This window comes from Pseudorca crassidens, chromosome 2 (genome assembly GCF_039906515.1).
Source record: "Pseudorca crassidens isolate mPseCra1 chromosome 2, mPseCra1.hap1, whole genome shotgun sequence".
NCBI classification, from domain to species: Eukaryota; Metazoa; Chordata; class Mammalia; order Artiodactyla; family Delphinidae; genus Pseudorca; species Pseudorca crassidens.
The window spans coordinates 74559651-74577475 of NC_090297.1; the positions used below are offsets into that span (position 1 = coordinate 74559651).

Sequence of the window (17825 nt, forward strand, 5' to 3'; positions counted from 1 at the left end):
TGTCAACTGCAGATCTTGGACTTCTCAGCCTCCATGATTGTATGAGCCAATTCCTTATAGTAAATCTATCTATCTAGTATCTGTCTATCTATCTACCTATCTATCTATCATCATCTATCCTATTAATTTTGTTTCTCTGGAGATCTCAGACTGTACACCAAGCAATGATGGGAGTCCAGTAGGAGACATTGAAACGTCTGGTGCGTTGAGCAAAAATGCCCTTGTGGCTTCCCCATGCTTTTGAAGGCTGGGGCAATGAGGGCTGAGTCAGACTGCACCTGGGTCTGGGCCAGCCTCCTCCCCTGCCCTCCCTTCCCCTGTTCTCTCCTTCCCTCCTCTCCCTCCCCCTGTCGCTCCTCTTTGATTCTTCCGCCATTGTCTATTTCTTGCTGTCCCCACCTACTCCTGGATCTCATTATCCTAAGGTTCTTTCCTAGCTCTTAAAGCTCCTGTTACCAGGTAGGTGTCAGATGGACATATTTCACACCAAGATGTGAATAATTAATAAGAATTAAAGTGTTGCCACCCCGATCCCTACTCCAGAGTTGGTGATTTTATTTTTCAGCAAAGGAACAAATCATTAGCTAAAAAGCTGGTGTTCCACGGGATTAAAGGCAGACACGCAGACGTGGGTCAAGGAATGGTTGGGGTTTGGGGTGGGAGGAGGGGGTAGTTTCCTGGCCATGAAGGCTCAGAGCCTCCCAGATTCCAGTGTGGAAGGATCTAAAACACCCCTGCAGGGACTTTGACTCCATTTCTGGTTTCAGCCAAGGTGAGAGAGTCCAGGCCGCGGAACCTGCCCGGGCCAGATCCACAGCCAAGTCCACGGCCGGGTCCTAAGAAGGCTCAGCTTCCCAGGGATCACGTGTATCACGGAGACCGCCACATTCTTAGCCCTTCTCCCCGCCAAAGGCCTCATGAGAAAATGAGAATGACCACGTGAGGGCGCTATGACCCCACAATTTTCCTGCAAAAACTGCCGTCTACTAACAGGGATGTCCCCCGTCGCTTTTGTTTCTGAGGCTCAGCCGAGGGATGCCTCTGGGAAAGAGGGTAACACACACTCCCGGGTCTGCATTAATATGGAGGAGCAGAGGTAAGAACACTTCCTAAGTTCTGAAAATGCCTTGATGTGTAATCATTTTGAAATGTTAACAGGGCACCTGTTTTCAATGATCAACAAAGAATAGTGTTGAAGAGCAAGGGCCACACTGCCCGGACAGGAATGGGGGTTTGAATCCCAGAGCCACACCCACTAGCTGTGTGACTTTGTTCAGTGACTATCTCTGGGCTTCAGTTTTGTCATCTGCTTCTTCAGGTACTTGTGAAGGTTAAGGGAAAGAGTCACATAACATTTCCTGGCACCGTGCCAGGCACGTACAGCTTAAAAAAAAAAAATCTATTCTCATTAAATACTATTTTAAAATTAAAAAAAAAGAGATGATGAAGGCTTCAGCTTCTTGCAAGCCAAAAAGGGTGGGCTGGGGTCCAAGGTTGTACAACTGGATAAAAAAAGAAAGGGGTATTTAGACAGCAGGATGGGACAGGACAGGCGAAGCAAAGCAAATGCCACCGGAAAGGGGAACTTGATTTCTCCCTCCTTCTCTCGTATAAAAATGCTGTGTTGGTGCAGCGCTCATAGGCTCACCTGGCCGAGAACCAGCTTCCTTCAGTCTTACTCTCAAACTTGCCACTTAGAGCAAATTTCTTCTCGTCTCCTTTTGCTTATTCAGACGGCTGCTCATCCCAGCTTAAAGAGCACAGTGGTGGCCAAAATATAGTTCAGGGTTTGGGAATTTGAGAGGAAAGGAACGATCACCAGCTAGCCAAACTGTTACACAGCCCACGTGGACTCCAGGTCTGACTAACCAGGAGCTTGGTATGTGCAGTAATTATGCACACTTGAGTTGAGCTTTGTGAAAACATATGAAAGAAACGTTACTTCCTCTTTTAAAAAGGCTGTGAGGGTAAGAAGCTTTCCATAAGCAATCATTATGTGGGACTGTTTCAAGGGTTGGGCTCTGTCAATGAATTTTAACCATGAAAGAAAAGGAAATCTAATTGGGGGCAAAGGTAGGTTTAGAAATGGCAGCTTATGACAGGCAGTTTTGTACTGACAGGTGCTGGTGAAAAGCTGATTAATCCTATTCAAGAATATAATGGGCTACATTTGCACAGCATTGCATAGGCTACCAAGTACGTTTATATAAATTCTCTCATTTAATCATTCTAACCACGCTTTGAGATATGAAGATGACAAAGAGTATTATCACTATCGTTTAAAAAGACAGCTTTATTGATATATAATTCATATACCAAACAATTCAGCCATTTAAAGTATACAATTCAGTGGTTTCAAGCATATTCACACATATGTGCAGCCATCACCCCAGTCGATTTTAGAACATTTTCATTATGTCAGAAAGAAGCCCCCTGTCCTTTAGCTATCACTCCCTCTTCTTCTCCCTCTCCACCTGCCCCCACTCCCAGCCCTAAGCAGCTACTAATCTACTTTCTGTCTCTACAGATTTCCCTGTTCTGTTATTTCATATAAATGGAACCATATACTATGTGGTCTTTTCTGACTGGCTTCTTTCACTTAGCATGTTTTCAAGGTTCATTCATGTTGTAGCATGTATCCATACTCAATTCTTCTTTGTGGCTTTATACTATTCTATTGTATGGAGATAACACATTTTGTTTATCCATTCATCAGTTGGTATACATCTGGGTTGTTGCCACCATTTGGTTATTTTGAATAATGCTGCTATAAACATTCATGTACAAGTTTTTGTATGGACATATGCTTTCATTTCTCTTGGGTATATATACCTAAGAGTGGAATTACTGGTTCCTATGGTAGCTCAATGTTTAAGCATTTGAGGAACTGCCAGATTTTTTTTCCACAGTGGCTGCACTTTACATTCCCATCAGTAATGTATGAAGGTTCATATTCTCCACATCCTTGCCAATGCTTGTTATTATCTGACTTTTTGATTCTTGCCATTCTAATGGGTGTGAAGTAGTATCTCATTGTGATTTGGATTTGCACATCCCTGATGACAAACGATGTCAAACATTTTTTCATGTATTCACTGGTCATTCGTATATCTTCTCTGGAGAAATGTCTTTTTAGATCCTTTGTTCACTTTAAAATTGGGTTATTTGTATTTTTTATTATTGAGTGGTAAGAATTCTTTAGATAGTCTAGATAAAATACCTTATCAGATATATGATATATTTTCTCTCATTTGATGAGTTTTCTTTTAACTTTCTTGATAGTGTCCTTTGAAGCACAAAAGTTTTTAATTTTGAGAAGTCTATTTATCTTTTTTCTTTTGTTGCTTGTGCTTTTGGTGTCGTATCTAAGAATCCATTTCAAAGCCAAGGTCATGAAGATTTACTCCTATGTTTTCTTCTAAGAGTTTTATATTATATTTTTGCTCTTACACGTAGGTATTTGAGCCATTTTGAATTAGTTTTTGTATATGGTGAAAGGGAAGGGTCTAACTTCATTCTTTTGCATGTGGGTATACGGCTGTCCCAGGAACATTTGTTGAGATGTCTATTCTTTCCCCTATTGAATAGTTTTGACCCTCTTGTTGAAAAAGTTGACCATAGACACATGGGTTTATTTCTGGACTCTCAATTCTATTCCATTGATCTATGTGTCTATCCTTATGCCAGTACCACACTGTCTTGATTACTCTTGCTTTCGAAGTTTGAAATTGGGAAGTCTGAGTCCTCCAAATTTGTTTTTCATTTCAGTATTGTTTTGACTATTTGGGGCTTCTTGAAATTCCATAGGAATTTTAGAATCAGCTTGCCAGTTTCTACAAAGAAGTCAGCTAGGATTCTAATAGCGATTGCTTTGAAGCTGTAGATCATTTTGGGGAGTATTGCCATCTTGACAATATTAAGTCTTCTAGTAAATAAACGTGAGAGATTTTTCCATTTACTTAGCTCTAATTTCTTTCAACAATGTTTTATAATTTTCAGAGTATAAGGTTTGAACTTCTTTTATTAAATTTATTCCTAGTATTTTATTCTTTCAATGCTATTGTAAATGAAATTGTTTTTCTTAGTTTCATTTTTGGATTGTTTATTGCAATTATATAGAAATGCAATTGATTTTTTATATTGATCTTGTATGCTAAAACCTTGATGCACTCATTTATTAATTCGAATCATTTTTTAGTGGATCCCTTAGGAGTTTTCTGTATACAAAATCATGTCATCTGTGAATAGAGACAATTTTCCTTCTTCCTTTCCAATCTGGATGCCTACACCTCCAAGGAATCTACCACTCTCCTCCCAGTTGCATTTCACTACTAACTCCTCTATTTTTGAGAGTATCCTTAGACCAGCTTCTCAATTTGGAACTCTTTGTTCTACTGCCTGCCTCTTCCCCTGGGCAAAATTTTTGAGGGAAGGTTCTACAGCTGGGGGTAGAGACAATGGTGTGCTCCTCTCTGAGTGACCTCTTTGCTGTAGTTGCTCTGTGCTAGGTGGGGGGCAATAGCCTCGAGTCTTTTTGACTTCCCTCTCCTGGCTGGAACCCCTACCCTGGGAGCCGGGGCAAGGGGTTCAGGGCCCCAGTATTCTCCTTGGTGCAGTGCTCAGGGTAGAGCCTCTGTCCCACTAGTAGAGCTGGGAGAAAGACGGGAGTCCCCATCTCCCAGCCACACTTGTCCAGAAATCAGTGTCAGCAATATGTAGCTGAGGGCAAGATGAGCAACACTGATGTTTCACCCCTCGGTGTGCTGCAGGGAGAGAGGGCCCTGTGTTCTGGAGCGGAAGACTAATGTCACTGAGCTGGGAGGGGAGGGGGAAATGTGTGGCTTCAAATACCACAGAGTCTCACCGATCTTACCGAGTTTAGCAGATTTTCTTGGCTAAATGTCTTCATCTGATGTATACACTTACGACCATTTCCAGAGACTCTAAATGTTTCTTTTAAAAAAACAATCTTCTCAGTTTTGCAGATCTATCTCCTCATGCTGTCATGCTGGAAGTGGAACCGTAATTACTGTTATTTAACAGATGAGGACGATGTCCATCTATTAGGGAGACTGGGGGAGTGGGGATCAGAGGGGAAAAGAAAGTCACTCAGGATCAGAACAGTACAAACACCTAATCATAGAATTCCAGGGCAGTGAAGGATGTTGGATGTTATTTACATTAGATTTTACTGGATAGAGCAATCTCTACAACCCGTCTTGGATGGGGTCCTTTAGTCTCTACTTGAACACCCCCCAAAATGGGGAACTCACTACTATTAGTTCAGACTGAATATTATCCCCATGAGCAACGTAACCATGTAAAACCAAAACAGCTTGTGCCCAGCAAGGCTGGCTGTAGGTATAAACAAAAGGGGGAACACAGAAAATAGGTTCTTTGGAATCCTAAGCAACTTTATGTCACCAGCAGGTCATGGGCATGCAGTAAAAAGGCAACTAGCTCTTTTTGGACACCAGGTGCCCGAGCTACTGTGCTTATTTTAGAACTAACGTACTGCTTACTAAAGCGGTCCAGGACTCACGGGTCTGGAATGTGACGTTCTCTCACCTTCAGGCTGTGCAGACTCATGTTCTACTGTTGATTCTGCTCCAATCATTTTCTGATACTGAAAGAGGGAGAACCAGACCACAGAACTGGCATGTGCCTGAGGAATTTGCTAAGAAATAGGATTTAAATGCCAACCTTGAGAGACAGAGTTGGTGATGACGATTCTCTGAAGGGCTGAGAGCTCATTTTCATAGCGGCACTGTGCTGATCATCTTCTACCCTTTCCAGATCCTTTTTCTACCCTTCTCTGCCAGCTCTGTGCTGGTCCCTGCAGGGGCATCACCTGGGACCCCTCACTAACCATCTTGCCATTGTGCTCAATCGATGGGGAGCGCCAGCAGGTCAGACAGTGAGAAGAGAGGCTCTGGAAACTGGTCTCTGGCCAGAGCTGTGGCCCTTCCTTCTCTGTCCCAGATCCAGTGGTATGATTTCCTGTCCTTTTCCTGTTGGCCCTAGGCGTGATGCTGACAGCTGGTTTCTGGGTGTCTCACCCACCACCCCTTGTTTGTCCGTTGAATATCCATACCTTTGAAACAGACCTTCATTAGAATCTCTTCAATTTGATCCAAGTGGAGGTGAATTCTATTTCTTATCAGATAGACTCTTTGTTACCACCTTGCCATGGTAATAGTGTTCCTTCTGTCTCCCTCAATTATCATTAAACCTAGAAAGAAAGAAAGCCCCATGTTGCTATCCTAACATTAATCCTAGGGGGACCTCATATGCTCATCTGAGTCCCATGTAAACAAAACAGCTGACTTTGTTCATATCCTGCCCTGGAATTTTAAGTCTCTGTTGGATCCACGACCACGACTCTGTTTATTCCACAAGCTCTTTCCAGAGGTAGAAGACCTAACATTTCTACATAGCTCGACTGTTGCTTGGAATGAGAACTCGTTTGGTTCCTGAACTTTTCCTGCGTTAGTGTGAAATATGCAAAGTCTGAAATATGCAGTCTTGTACCCTGATGGGATATGGGAAATTTCAACCCATAGCACACGTTTTCCTAGTTTAATTTTTGAGCAGTTGTCCTCTGAGTTCTGGTTCAAAGCCCTGTCTAATCAATAAGAGTCCTTAGGAACTTAAAAAAAAATTCCTTAAAAAAGTTTAAGCACAAGAAAAGCAAAACTACCTTCAGAGGCTTGTGTTAATTCACCCAAGCTCTTTCTTGTTATTCATAGCCAAATGACTAAACTTTCTATTTATGAATAGAGGGGGCTTCCTGAGACCTAGGGACCCATCACTGCTTTTAAGCATTCATGTCACAAGCCAGCCCAGGCTATATTTTACCAAGTGGTTAGAGGGCAGACTGGTTTGAATCTTTTATTTATTTATAGTGACTAACATACTTGGCACTTACACGTTCTCCTAAAAGCCTGATAACTCCCGTTATCTTCTGCTATAAGTGGTCCTGCTTTCACTGAGTTAAAAATGAGTGTTTGGAGGGGGAAGGGAGATGAGGGCCATTCAGATTTGCCAACAGTTCCCTAAGGCAGGTAGGTATGTCTTTGGAGCAGCCTTGCTGGGTGCCAAGGAAACCTGTGAATTCACCATGGAAGCTGTCAGGCCAGCTTACAGGCATCAATTATGAAAATCCTGAGTTATTTCTGGAGTAGGTGATTGATGTTTCAAATAGAAGATGACATTTTGATGGGCTCCAGACTTGCTGTGATAGGAGTTAATGAGGATAATGACGATGATAATGATATTTACATTATACCTTTCTTCCAAAGAACCTTTTAGTCTTTTTATCTCATCTGCGTTGAAAATGTCCCTTTGTAGTTGGGAGGGAAAGGTGTTATGAATCTGTTTTTCGGGAGAGAAAATATAGAGTTAATTGCCGAGCTCTCAGGTTCCATTTTGGTGCTGAGAAGAGGTGTTTAAATGATGAATTAAATTTGGGGAGATTAAGTTTAGAAGAACACCAGTCTCAGTTCCCATTCATCCTATACAAGGCTGCCATATCAAACTCCATTAGTATGACTCCCTGGCCCAAACATCTTCAGGGGACACTCACAGACTGCCAAATTCTGTCCAAATACCCAAGGCCCTTGACATTCCAACCTACATTGTCTCACTGTGCTCTTTTTTTTTTTTTTTTTTTTTTTTTGCGGTACGCAGGCCTCTCACTGTTGTGGCCTCTCCCATTGTGGAGCACAGGCTCTGGACACGCAGGCTCAGTGGCCATGGCTCATGGGCCTAGCCGCTCCGCGGTATGTGGGATCTTCCCAGACCGGGGCACGAACCCGTGTCCCCTGCACCGGCAGGTGGACTCTCAACCACTGAGCCACCAGGGAAGCCCTTACTGTGCTCTTATATTTGTCTCGTGTTTCAGCCAAACAAATCCCCTTGCTTGCCTCTACCACGCGCTCTGAGAACCCCATTCTCCTTTCATAATGTTTATCATGCTTGCTGTAACTTGTTTAATGTCTGTCTTCCTACTTGGATGTAAATTCCAGGAAAGCAAGGACAATCACCATTGTATCCTGAGGGCCTAGGCAGGTTAACGGGCACACAGTAGGTGCTTCTGAAGCGTACACTGTGCTCTCCCACCTCCATGCCTTTGTCTTGCTGCCCCCCAGAACTCTATCCTGGCTTCTTGAAGCCAGAGCTGAACTTTCAAGCCCAGATTAAACCCTGAGCCCTCTGTCTGATCTCCCCTACTTGGGAACCACCACAGCACCATTCTTTTTGGTTCCTCCCTTACCTTCTTTTGTGTTATGATCATCGGGGCGCTTGTGTGGTCTTCCTTCCCTGCCCTTCCCAGACTGTCAGCTCTCGAAAGACAGGAGCACCCAGGAGCCTGGCAGAGTGTGGGAACTTGCTAAACATGTGCTCATGTGTCTAAAATGATGGTTGACCAGCATTCTTCATTCAGCAAATTCCCATTTCCAGAACCTGAAGCTTGTCGTGAGAGGGGATTTTGCTCATTCTTAGCTTCCTCCACTCTCTGCAAGGCTGGGGGGGACCAGGCAGGGGAGCCCTGCTAACTCTTGCTTTAAAAAGTGTCTCCCTCTCTCCTCTAAGAGTAGCACTGAACTCTGGCACGTGGGTGGAAGGTTCCATTTCCTGTGGCGGCCCAGAGCAGGTTTGCAGTTGGCAGTTTTTAGTTTCACTGTCCACGTTAATGGCAGCCTAAATAACGGAGAACTAACTGACGCATCGTCAACTGAGCGGTGTGACTAAATCAATGACCTCTCCAAGGGATTTTAGTACTGGTTTGTGCTTCTGATGGGCTTTTGCATGTACCCTTCAGTTATGGTAAGAGGATTACGGATTGAGCTAACCCTTGGGGTGTGTGAGAGCTTATAAGCAGAACATGTTTTACAGCCTAAAGACCCCCGGCTACTAGAAATGTGGGCACACCAAACATCTGTGATAGAACACTCCACGTAAATTAGAAAGAGCTGCTGTGACAACCTTATTGTGAATTATTCAGGGCTGTTCAAGTTGATGATGTAGATCTCCATTTATTGACATGGAGAGATGGCCACAGTATATTGCTAAGTGAAGGAAGCACACATGATGATGTACAATCATTCCACATTTATATCTGTATCTAGTCCTAGATGTGAGGATATTCTCCAAGACGCTAATAGCAGCTGTCTGTAGGTGATAAAATTTGGGGTAATTTTTTTTCCTTTACTTTTGTTTTTATGTTATTCTGGGTAAGGTTTGATTTTTATTTTTGCAGTGAGCGGTTATTATTTTTACAGTCAGAAAAAGAGAACAATGAAGCTACTTTCAGTTTGAAAAAAATTGTTGGAAATAAAAAGTCTTATTAAAAAAACCTTCATATTTCCTAAAAAACTCTTACTATAAAATAAACAAAAACAAAAAGCAAACTCTTGCATGAACACAGGAAAAAATATTTCAACCGTCTCCATAACTGAGCCATATTATAATGTGCTGATGACAGGAGTCAAAGGAACAAGGGAAGCCTTTTTGAGGAGGAACATATGTGAAATCAAGATCTCCTGACCACACGTGGATAATATGCATACTTTTAAAGCACCACAAGTATGAAGTATCCTTTGATTATCATTTTAATCCAAGCTTTTGATAGCAGTTGACTTACAGGTAAGTATTTCTAATTCCATAGCTTATAGGACAAGAGAAAAAAAAACCAAAAACTTCCCATCTCTGGTAGTAAAGAAATGGTGACTTCATTCACCACAGCAGTTTCTGTTGCAAGAAAGAGACATAGGCTATTGATCACAGTACAATTCACACTTTATTCCATCGTGATTGGTATACTTGTAGGATCAGTACAGCAAGAGACTAAAATCAGTGCAGAATTTCTCTGGACTAAAGGACCGTGAAAGGCATTACTGGTTTTGGCACACAGAGTGGATAACCATACACTGGCTGTGACAGGATGGTCAGTATGATAAAATGCACGAATCTAACACCACGTGGAAATCATGTCTGAGTTCTGTAGAATGTAAAGGAGTAAATAATTACGAAGACTAACATGCAACTCTAAATAAGTCACATTGTTCATCTACAGACTATTTCTCCCCTTCTAGATGAAGAGATGGCCTTAGTAGCCTGTTCACAGTAGCTTAAAAGAGCAGTCAATACACAGTAGAGAGATCTGCTTGCTGATTTCTATAGCAATTCATCACAGTTGAAGAAATAATGCTAAATCATGTACTTTCTCTATATTGTCCTTAGTAAGTTGAATCTTACTGACCAAGTGATTCTGACTCAACTTTTATATACAATCTCTAATGTCTTTATAATGTCAAAAAGCAGTTTCTGTTAGCTTTTCCTTATAAATCACAATGGACAAGAGGGGAACCTAGGTAACGGGGTAGTGGGTTGTCTTTCCTCTTCAAAGATAATATGATGTTGATGAGTACACCAAAGAAATAATACTACTATGCTGCAAATATTTTAGGTTTCCACATCAGCATATCACAGAGAGAGTCCAAAGAAGCCAGCCTTGTAGGTGATGTAGCAGTGCAGAATAAGATTCTGTAGAAGAGGCACATAGATTCTAAGTGATTTCTTGAGACAAAGAGAAGGAAAGATGGAAAGATGAAAAGAAAAGGAAAAGTGAAAACAGCCTTCTGTAGAACAAATGGTTCAAAAGAAAAATTGATTCACTTGCAATTTACTAAACATAATAGAGAACAGTTCTTTAGTTTGGAAAGCTAGAAATAAAGATATTGGAAATTATATGCCAGTTAGCTGTACTATTAAGACTGAAGTGGCTGATTGAGTGAGTTTTCCTGTGGTTGTCTTTGAGGGAGGATTTCTGTTTTTGCCAGCATAGGGCCGGATTTAACCCCAAAGGGCAACCATAACTACTGAGGACAATTTTTCTTTATTAACTTGGGCATGTGGGTAACATTCATTCTCTCTGTGGTAAAAACATATTATTCACCCATGATGAGACAGTTGGAAATATGCCAGTGACCAAGATACGTTTCAGTCATAGGATGCATGAAATTAGATATTTGAACGTGATATGAATATTAAAGTCAAGCAAAAAGAAAAAGAAGGAGGAGAAGGAACTTCTTCTAAGTCTGACATAAAATGATCGAATAAATGAAAAACATAGTAGTTAAGGTTGTCTTGGTTTGCTCAGAGGTTTCTCACTTCCATTTGTTCAGGGGGAGATGAAATGAATGAAGGTATTCTCTCTTGGTCACCAAACATGAGGAATGTCTGATTACAAACACGTTAGGTGAGCCTAGCAAGACGTGAAGTAGCATTCCTTAAACTCCCTGAATCTTAATCTTAGCCATAGGCAATACAGGAAAGGTGGAGATGACTGGGAAGTTTGATAACATGCCTGGATCAGTCACCATTCCTTGGAAAGTACCATTTCCCTGGTCTGCTAAAAGACTGATTCTTTCATTTAAGTAAAAGACAACCATCTCTCCCTTCACTGCGGCTTTGTTCTTTGTTAAGAGATTCGTGTCAGTTTAAGGTTGTGTAATTGGAAGGCTACAGAGGAGAGAAGTTTTAATTGAATTCCACAGTAAATATTCACAGATATTTCAAAGTAGAAGTGTCCATTGTCTGCAGCTGATTTCAAGCACCAAGCCTATCACTTCCTGAACATGCTCCATCTGGCTCGCACTAGACCATCAATAATCATTTTTAGATGTAATGTTTCTTTTGAAAGAAATAACTCTGTAGGTCAGCAAAAAAATAACTCTGTAGATTAAGGGGTAGAAGCCTGGAAACAGGGTGAGTCACAATGGGGGGAAATGAAAGTAAATTGAGAGAAAAAAATAAGTCTATTCCCCAAGGTCTGTATATGGCCAGTAATAAAGCAAAAATGCACGGAATGTGACTTAAAGACTTTCTAAAGTGTTGTACTCATGGGGTGTGTCCAAGCTTCTTGATCTGCAACCCCCTAGCAACCATCTGGTGCTGAATTCACCTTCCTAGGTGTGGTGCCCTACTTCTTCTAGAATTTAGATCTCTGGGGCAAACCCCACTGGGATGTGCCTCTGTGCAGTGAACTCTCCCCTAAACAGCCGCTCTGATTTTGGTCACGGTTCTGCTGAGGGGCCTGTTTGACCCTCTGGGGGAAAGTGGTGGTGGCGGCAGATGTAGCGGCGAGGCAGAAAGACTGCTGGCAGACAGGGTCGACCTGCAGGAAGATGTGCAGAAGGCAAGATCCCGGATTCTACCCAAGGTCGAGGTGACTGTGATAGAAGTGGGAAAGTTTTCATACTTCAGATGGAAACAAAGAGGGAAAGGAGGAGGATCCACAGACCAGGGAATTTCATAGGAGCCAAAGATAATTAATGATATACAGAAAGAAAATCCAGCTTAGCTGACTGATCAAAAAGACATTCTTCGGTTTATATTGGCAAATAAACAATTTTCACACTGATAATACAAACACTAAAATGAGTGTTTCCTTACAATTATTAATCACATTTGAATAAGTCATTAGCTCTATATTTTCTAGATGGCTTAATTCATTGAGCAAATCCACAGTTTAGGTACCACCTCGAGGGGAGGGGCTGGGGGAGGTGCAGAACGAAGCAATTAAATTTAGAACTGTAGACCAGTGTTAGTAGCAGAGTGGCATAAAAGATTGTCAATGAAAACGGTAGGAATGGGTACAGTCATCGGCCTTACGAGTGCAGTATTGCCGGCAACAAGGGAGGGACTGCGACTCAGGACTCTACTTTCTTGTTAATTAAAATCGAGCAGCAGGTTAGCAGCCCGTCCACCTTTTCCATTTCAGAATGGCTCACGGGGATCAGCATATGGTCCTTGAGCTTTTCATAAACCTGCAGGAGGAATCAAGGAAAAGTAGAGAAGAAGGCTTATGTTTCTGCCTCTGTCTTCCCTGGCCCCCAGGCCCACCCCCTCCACCTGGGGTAGAGGATTCATTTAGCTTGTAAGTTTAGGCTTTTTACCCATTGAACCCCAAGATATGCATAGAACCAAGACCACACACGTGCCTACAGCGATACCCAGAGAGCTAGCAGCATTGGTTAACTACTAGCTCTATGCTCTAACCTCAAAGCCAAAGATGTGTCAGAAATGTGGTTGTTACTAGAAAGGCCTTTACTCTGCCCTTGTCATTGCTAGATTAAGTGATATATGAAAGTTGGTGGACGTGTTTACAGGCTGAGTAGGACTCTCTCTCCACGCTTCAAAACCCTCTCAACTATAACGTTCCTTTCCTTAATAAGACCATTGGAAAAACTTGACAAAGTATAATTTAAGTGAAGGGTTTCAGGTCAAACTGCTTTTAAATTACAGGTGTGTGAATTTTAGAGCATCTTCTGACACGAATAGAAAGCAAGCATGTGTCAAACCTTCAAATTAACAGTCCACAGATTTTTTCTCTGATGATAAAACAAAGAACATTTTTTTTTTTAAAAAAAGGCAAAATCACTTGCAAATACACTGCCTAAAAACAATCTACCATGCTTCTGTAGGATGTACTTTGGTACAGTGGTTAATTAAGAGTGCTGGAACCACACAGAGTTGGGTTCCAGCCCCAGTTCTGCCAACTTACTGCTCCAAGTGTAATTTCGGTCAAGTGGCATCGCCTTGGGATTATTTCTCTGTAAGACTGGAGTAATAACAGCACCCTCACAGGGCTGCTGTAAGGAATGAATAAGATAGTACATGCGGTGTGCCTGGCACAGGGGAAGCACTCAATAATATGATGTTACTGGTTTTTGGTGGTAGACCCAGGGCTGAATTCAGAAGCAGTTAATGATCATCTCGTTATCGGATGATTGATGTGGCTGAAGGGGTATGAATGATCCAGAGCTGTGTTTCTCCAAGTGAGTTCAGTGACCAGGGTGCTTACTGACATGGCAGATTCTAGGGTGGGGAGGTCTAGGAACCTGTATTTTTAACAACCCTGAGGCACATTAAATTGTGAGACCTACTATTCATCTGAGAGCTGGTTAAGCCCCAGTCCAGGGGGTCAGGGGTCCTATATTTTCCTCAGGTTCACACTTTCAGCCATGGAAGAAGAAAAAAAAAAATCTATTTATCCTCTTCCCCTGCTCTCTTTTTAATCTGCTGAAGGGGATCCTTCCTGACTAGGAGGATAAGCCTAGTAATTATACAGTATTGCATACTTAAAAGGTAGCATAAACTATTTTCTAAAAGTTTTAAAGTTTAAGATTGAAAGAAAAGAGAGAGAGATCAGTGGTTACTAAGACTCTTCTGTAATGCTTACTATAAATATCTTGCTCCTCTGGACAGAGATGAACATACTGAAATGCCTAAAAAAGATATGAACACTTGAAGGATCTATGGACCAACACCCTTAATCTGCTTGGTATGATTAAATTGAAATTACCAAAGTACACAGATGAGACTGGCAGAGTGCCCTGAAAGACTGGGAAGATTTTCTCAGACCAGGAAGGAATTCCATACGGAGGGGGCAATTCCCTGGCTGGAACATAAATGCAGAGCTGCTTGGAGGGACCAGTTGGCTGGTTCCAAGTGTGCTGTATTTATATTTCTTCTTGTTCTATCCTTTCAGGCCTTTGTTGCCTAGGATGTGTAGCCCCTGCTTTTGAGCACCCTTCTCTTTGGGTCATTCCTACTTCTCTGACTGAAGAAACAAATGACCCTCTGATGAGGGGCAGCTTAGATTTGTCAGAAAACAATGAGGCAGTTGGCCATCTAATTGTAGGTCTCTATGCTTAATGAGCATGTCAGTGTCAAGAAGTACATTTAATCAAAGCTGGAGCACAGAATTGGGAGATCCAAATACTCATTTGAAAAGGTCTGAATACCAGGCATGATCATCTCAATTACTTTGCATGCATTAGTGACCAATGACACTAACGAGAAGAGCGAGTTAAATAAACTTTCCTTCGGCCCTAAATTATGTTATCCTTGTACATTTTGGAGATTAATCCTTTGTTAGTTGCTTCATTTGCAAATATTTTCTCTCATTCTGAGGGGTGGGATAGGGAGGGTGGGAGGGAGGGAGACGTAAGAGGGAAGAGATATGGGAACATATGTATGTGTATAACTGATTCACTTGGTAATAAAGCAGAGACTAACACACCATTGTAAAGCAATTATACTCCAATAAACATGTTAAAAAAAATCATATAAAATAAATAAATAAATTATGTTATCCTTTTGGCTTTCCTAATGATGTGTATAGGGGAAAAGGAAGCCCTGTTATTTGTCACTCTATTGTGAAAAAAATCCCTAGGCAGCAAGGCTGCAAAGGGAGGCCTACTCAGCTGCTGTGGCAGGAAGGACTTTTTTTTTTACCTTTGCACTTTCTGGATACTCTTCTGGGGTTCGGTGCAGCAAGACGTGGCCTTTATCGGGGATATTTAGATATAAGCAGTTTGCGGCCGTGTCATCAGGCACAGTGAGTTTGTCGTAGCGGTGGTCACTCATCTGTTGCATGATCTATAACGAGAAACAAAGCAGGCCTAAGCAGAGCGTCTCCCACACTTGCCAACAGAAGGAGGGCAGTGTGGTGGGATAAAAGCTTGCAATCCATACCTAAGAATGTTCCTCTGTGTTGAAGTTCCTGTCTATTACCTCTAGACACTTAGAACCAAAAGAGGAAAACTGGATGTAGCTACGATTCTTTGGAAGAATTGTAAGGGTTCTTCTTGTTCTTTTAGAAGTACGTGTTTGTCTCTAAGTTTTCCGGACGCGCAGGCTCAGCGGCCATGGCTCACGGGCCTTGCCGCTGCGCGGCATGTGGGATCTTCCCGGACCGGGGCACGAACCCGTGTCCCCTGCATCGGCAGGCGGACTCTCAACCACTGCGCCACCAGGGAAGCCCAGTCTCTAAGCTTTTAAGGGTTTTAAAACGATTATTTGTTTCAAAAGATCTATCAGAAAGACACATAGACAAAAGGCCCAGCTGGGGTTTTGATGATATCCTCAGCTGAGTAAGCAGGGCTGCTCTGGTCTATAGGGAAAAAGGATCATAGCAGTAATCAGAATGGTCGGTAGCAGTAATCAGAATGGTCAGTTAACTGATTTAGCAATAACTGCACACACACACACACACACACACACACACACACACACACACACAAACATAATTTCCTCTTCTCGGTACATTTAAATTGAATTCACTTGTCTGTTGGCAGGTGCTGCCCTTAATACAATGAACATAAAAATCCCTTGCGGAGAATGTTAAAATCATATTCCAAGGCCATGCCCCCAGGGATTCTGGTTTGGCAGGTTTGAGGTGAGGCATAATAATTCGTATTCTGAAGCCCTCCAGGTAATTCTGAGGCAGATGGTCCCTGGACCACACTTGGAGAAAAACTGACTTAGCAGGTCCATTCATCAAATGAAGGGTTTATTAGTACCTTAGTATAAAATAACTTAAAGATAAGACAAAAATGAATTCTGCAAAGAACTTAAAATATTGATATCTCATCTTCAGCCCCTCAACAAATTAAAACAAAAATGCAAAGAACAACCTTCCCCATTCCCCTGCACCCCTCCCCCACGCCAAAAATATCCAAACATTAAAAACAAAAACAAGTATGATTTTGGGCTTACTCATGTAGACTCTTTCCATTCTTTATCATTATCTATATGTTTTAAGGAATCTGCCAAAATGTCATGCCATGGAGGTATAAGAAGATCTTTTCACTGTCTGGTTCTAATCTATCTTTCAAGCTAGGTCTTCCTTTGCCCCTCAAGATTTGTGTGGAAATGGGCCTCATATTATAGGACCCCAGAGTTAGGTCTCTTGTCTACTAAGTCATGGAGGCACTGAACAGTAAGATTTACGGTGTGGAAGAGCAGAAGAGACGCCACGCTCCCTGCAGAAACTTCACTCCCAAGAGGATGTGAAGAGTACAGATGGTAAGGCCTTCTTGACTCACCAATCAGGTAATCCATTCTCTTCTCCAAGTGGGGAATATGTCAAGAGCAGACAGAAACCAGGAATAATATGATAATGGAACATCCTTCACATAGAAGGAAACATCAAGAGTGGGGATGAGCTTAAGCACTATATCAAAGGCTCAGAGACACAAAGATAAACAGACATAAATCCAGTTTTTGAAGAGGTCACAGGCTAATGGAGGAGACTGTCAGACAAATAGACAATTATATTACAATAAGAACAGGCAGAGCACCATGCTAAACATTTTACATTTATTACTGAATCCCCAAATTCCCATTTTACAGATGACGAAGTTGGACTGAGAGAGGTCAAATAACTTGCTCAAGGTCATAATTGTAGATTTAAACCCAGATCTGTGCAACTCAAAACTTTATTAATCATCTCACTTTGCTCTTTCTTGACTTCCAGAGCTGCAGCAAAATCTCTCTCCTACAAACTACCATATCATCTACTTTTTCACACTAATTTGCTACTTTAAATTTATGGTCAAAATTAATCATGGTACCATTCATTCTCTTTTTGTGTGTAATCCTGTTATGACACGGTACAGTTTCGACTTGACTGGACATCTCTTTCGCACTTTTTTTTTTTTTTGCGGTACACAGGCCTCTCACTGTTGTGGCCTCTCCCGTTGTGGAGCACAGGCTCTGGACGCGCAGGCTCAGTGGCCATGGCTCACGGGCCCAGCTGCTCCGCGGCATGTGGGATGTGGGATCTTCCCGGACCGGGGTACGAACTCGTGTCCCCTGCATTGGCAGGCGGACTCTCAACCACTGCGCCACCAGGGAAGCCCTTCTTTCGCACTTTTTAATGTAAATTGTTCCCCGAGGGGATAGGCCCATAGGGTGGATCGCCCACGGGCGGGGTGGGTTCTTCCTTAGAGCCCAGCCTGAGAAACCTTGTA

General features: G+C 42.2%; 1 protein-coding gene and 1 long non-coding RNA gene across 9 annotated transcripts in view; one reads left to right on the forward strand and one right to left on the reverse strand.

Annotated features, from left to right (window-relative positions):
- Window positions 1-351: 351 nt before the first annotated feature.
- LOC137218929 (uncharacterized) lies at window positions 352-16815 on the forward strand. Its single transcript, XR_010940924.1, has 3 exons — window positions 352-459; window positions 768-1096; window positions 16690-16815. It is a non-coding gene; the product is annotated as an uncharacterized lncRNA (long non-coding RNA).
- The window catches only part of DDAH1 (dimethylarginine dimethylaminohydrolase 1), a 259185-nt gene continuing 251143 nt past the window's right edge, over window positions 9784-17825 (reverse strand). For all 8 annotated transcript variants that reach the window (XM_067726764.1, XM_067726765.1, XM_067726762.1 and 5 more), the window contains 2 exons: window positions 15307-15450; window positions 9784-12833 (listed from right to left, as the gene is read on the reverse strand). In XM_067726764.1, coding sequence (XP_067582865.1) covers window positions 12717-12833; window positions 15307-15450 — 261 coding nt within the window. In that variant the 3' untranslated portion in view covers window positions 9784-12716. The remainder of the gene's footprint in view (window positions 12834-15306; window positions 15451-17825) is intronic.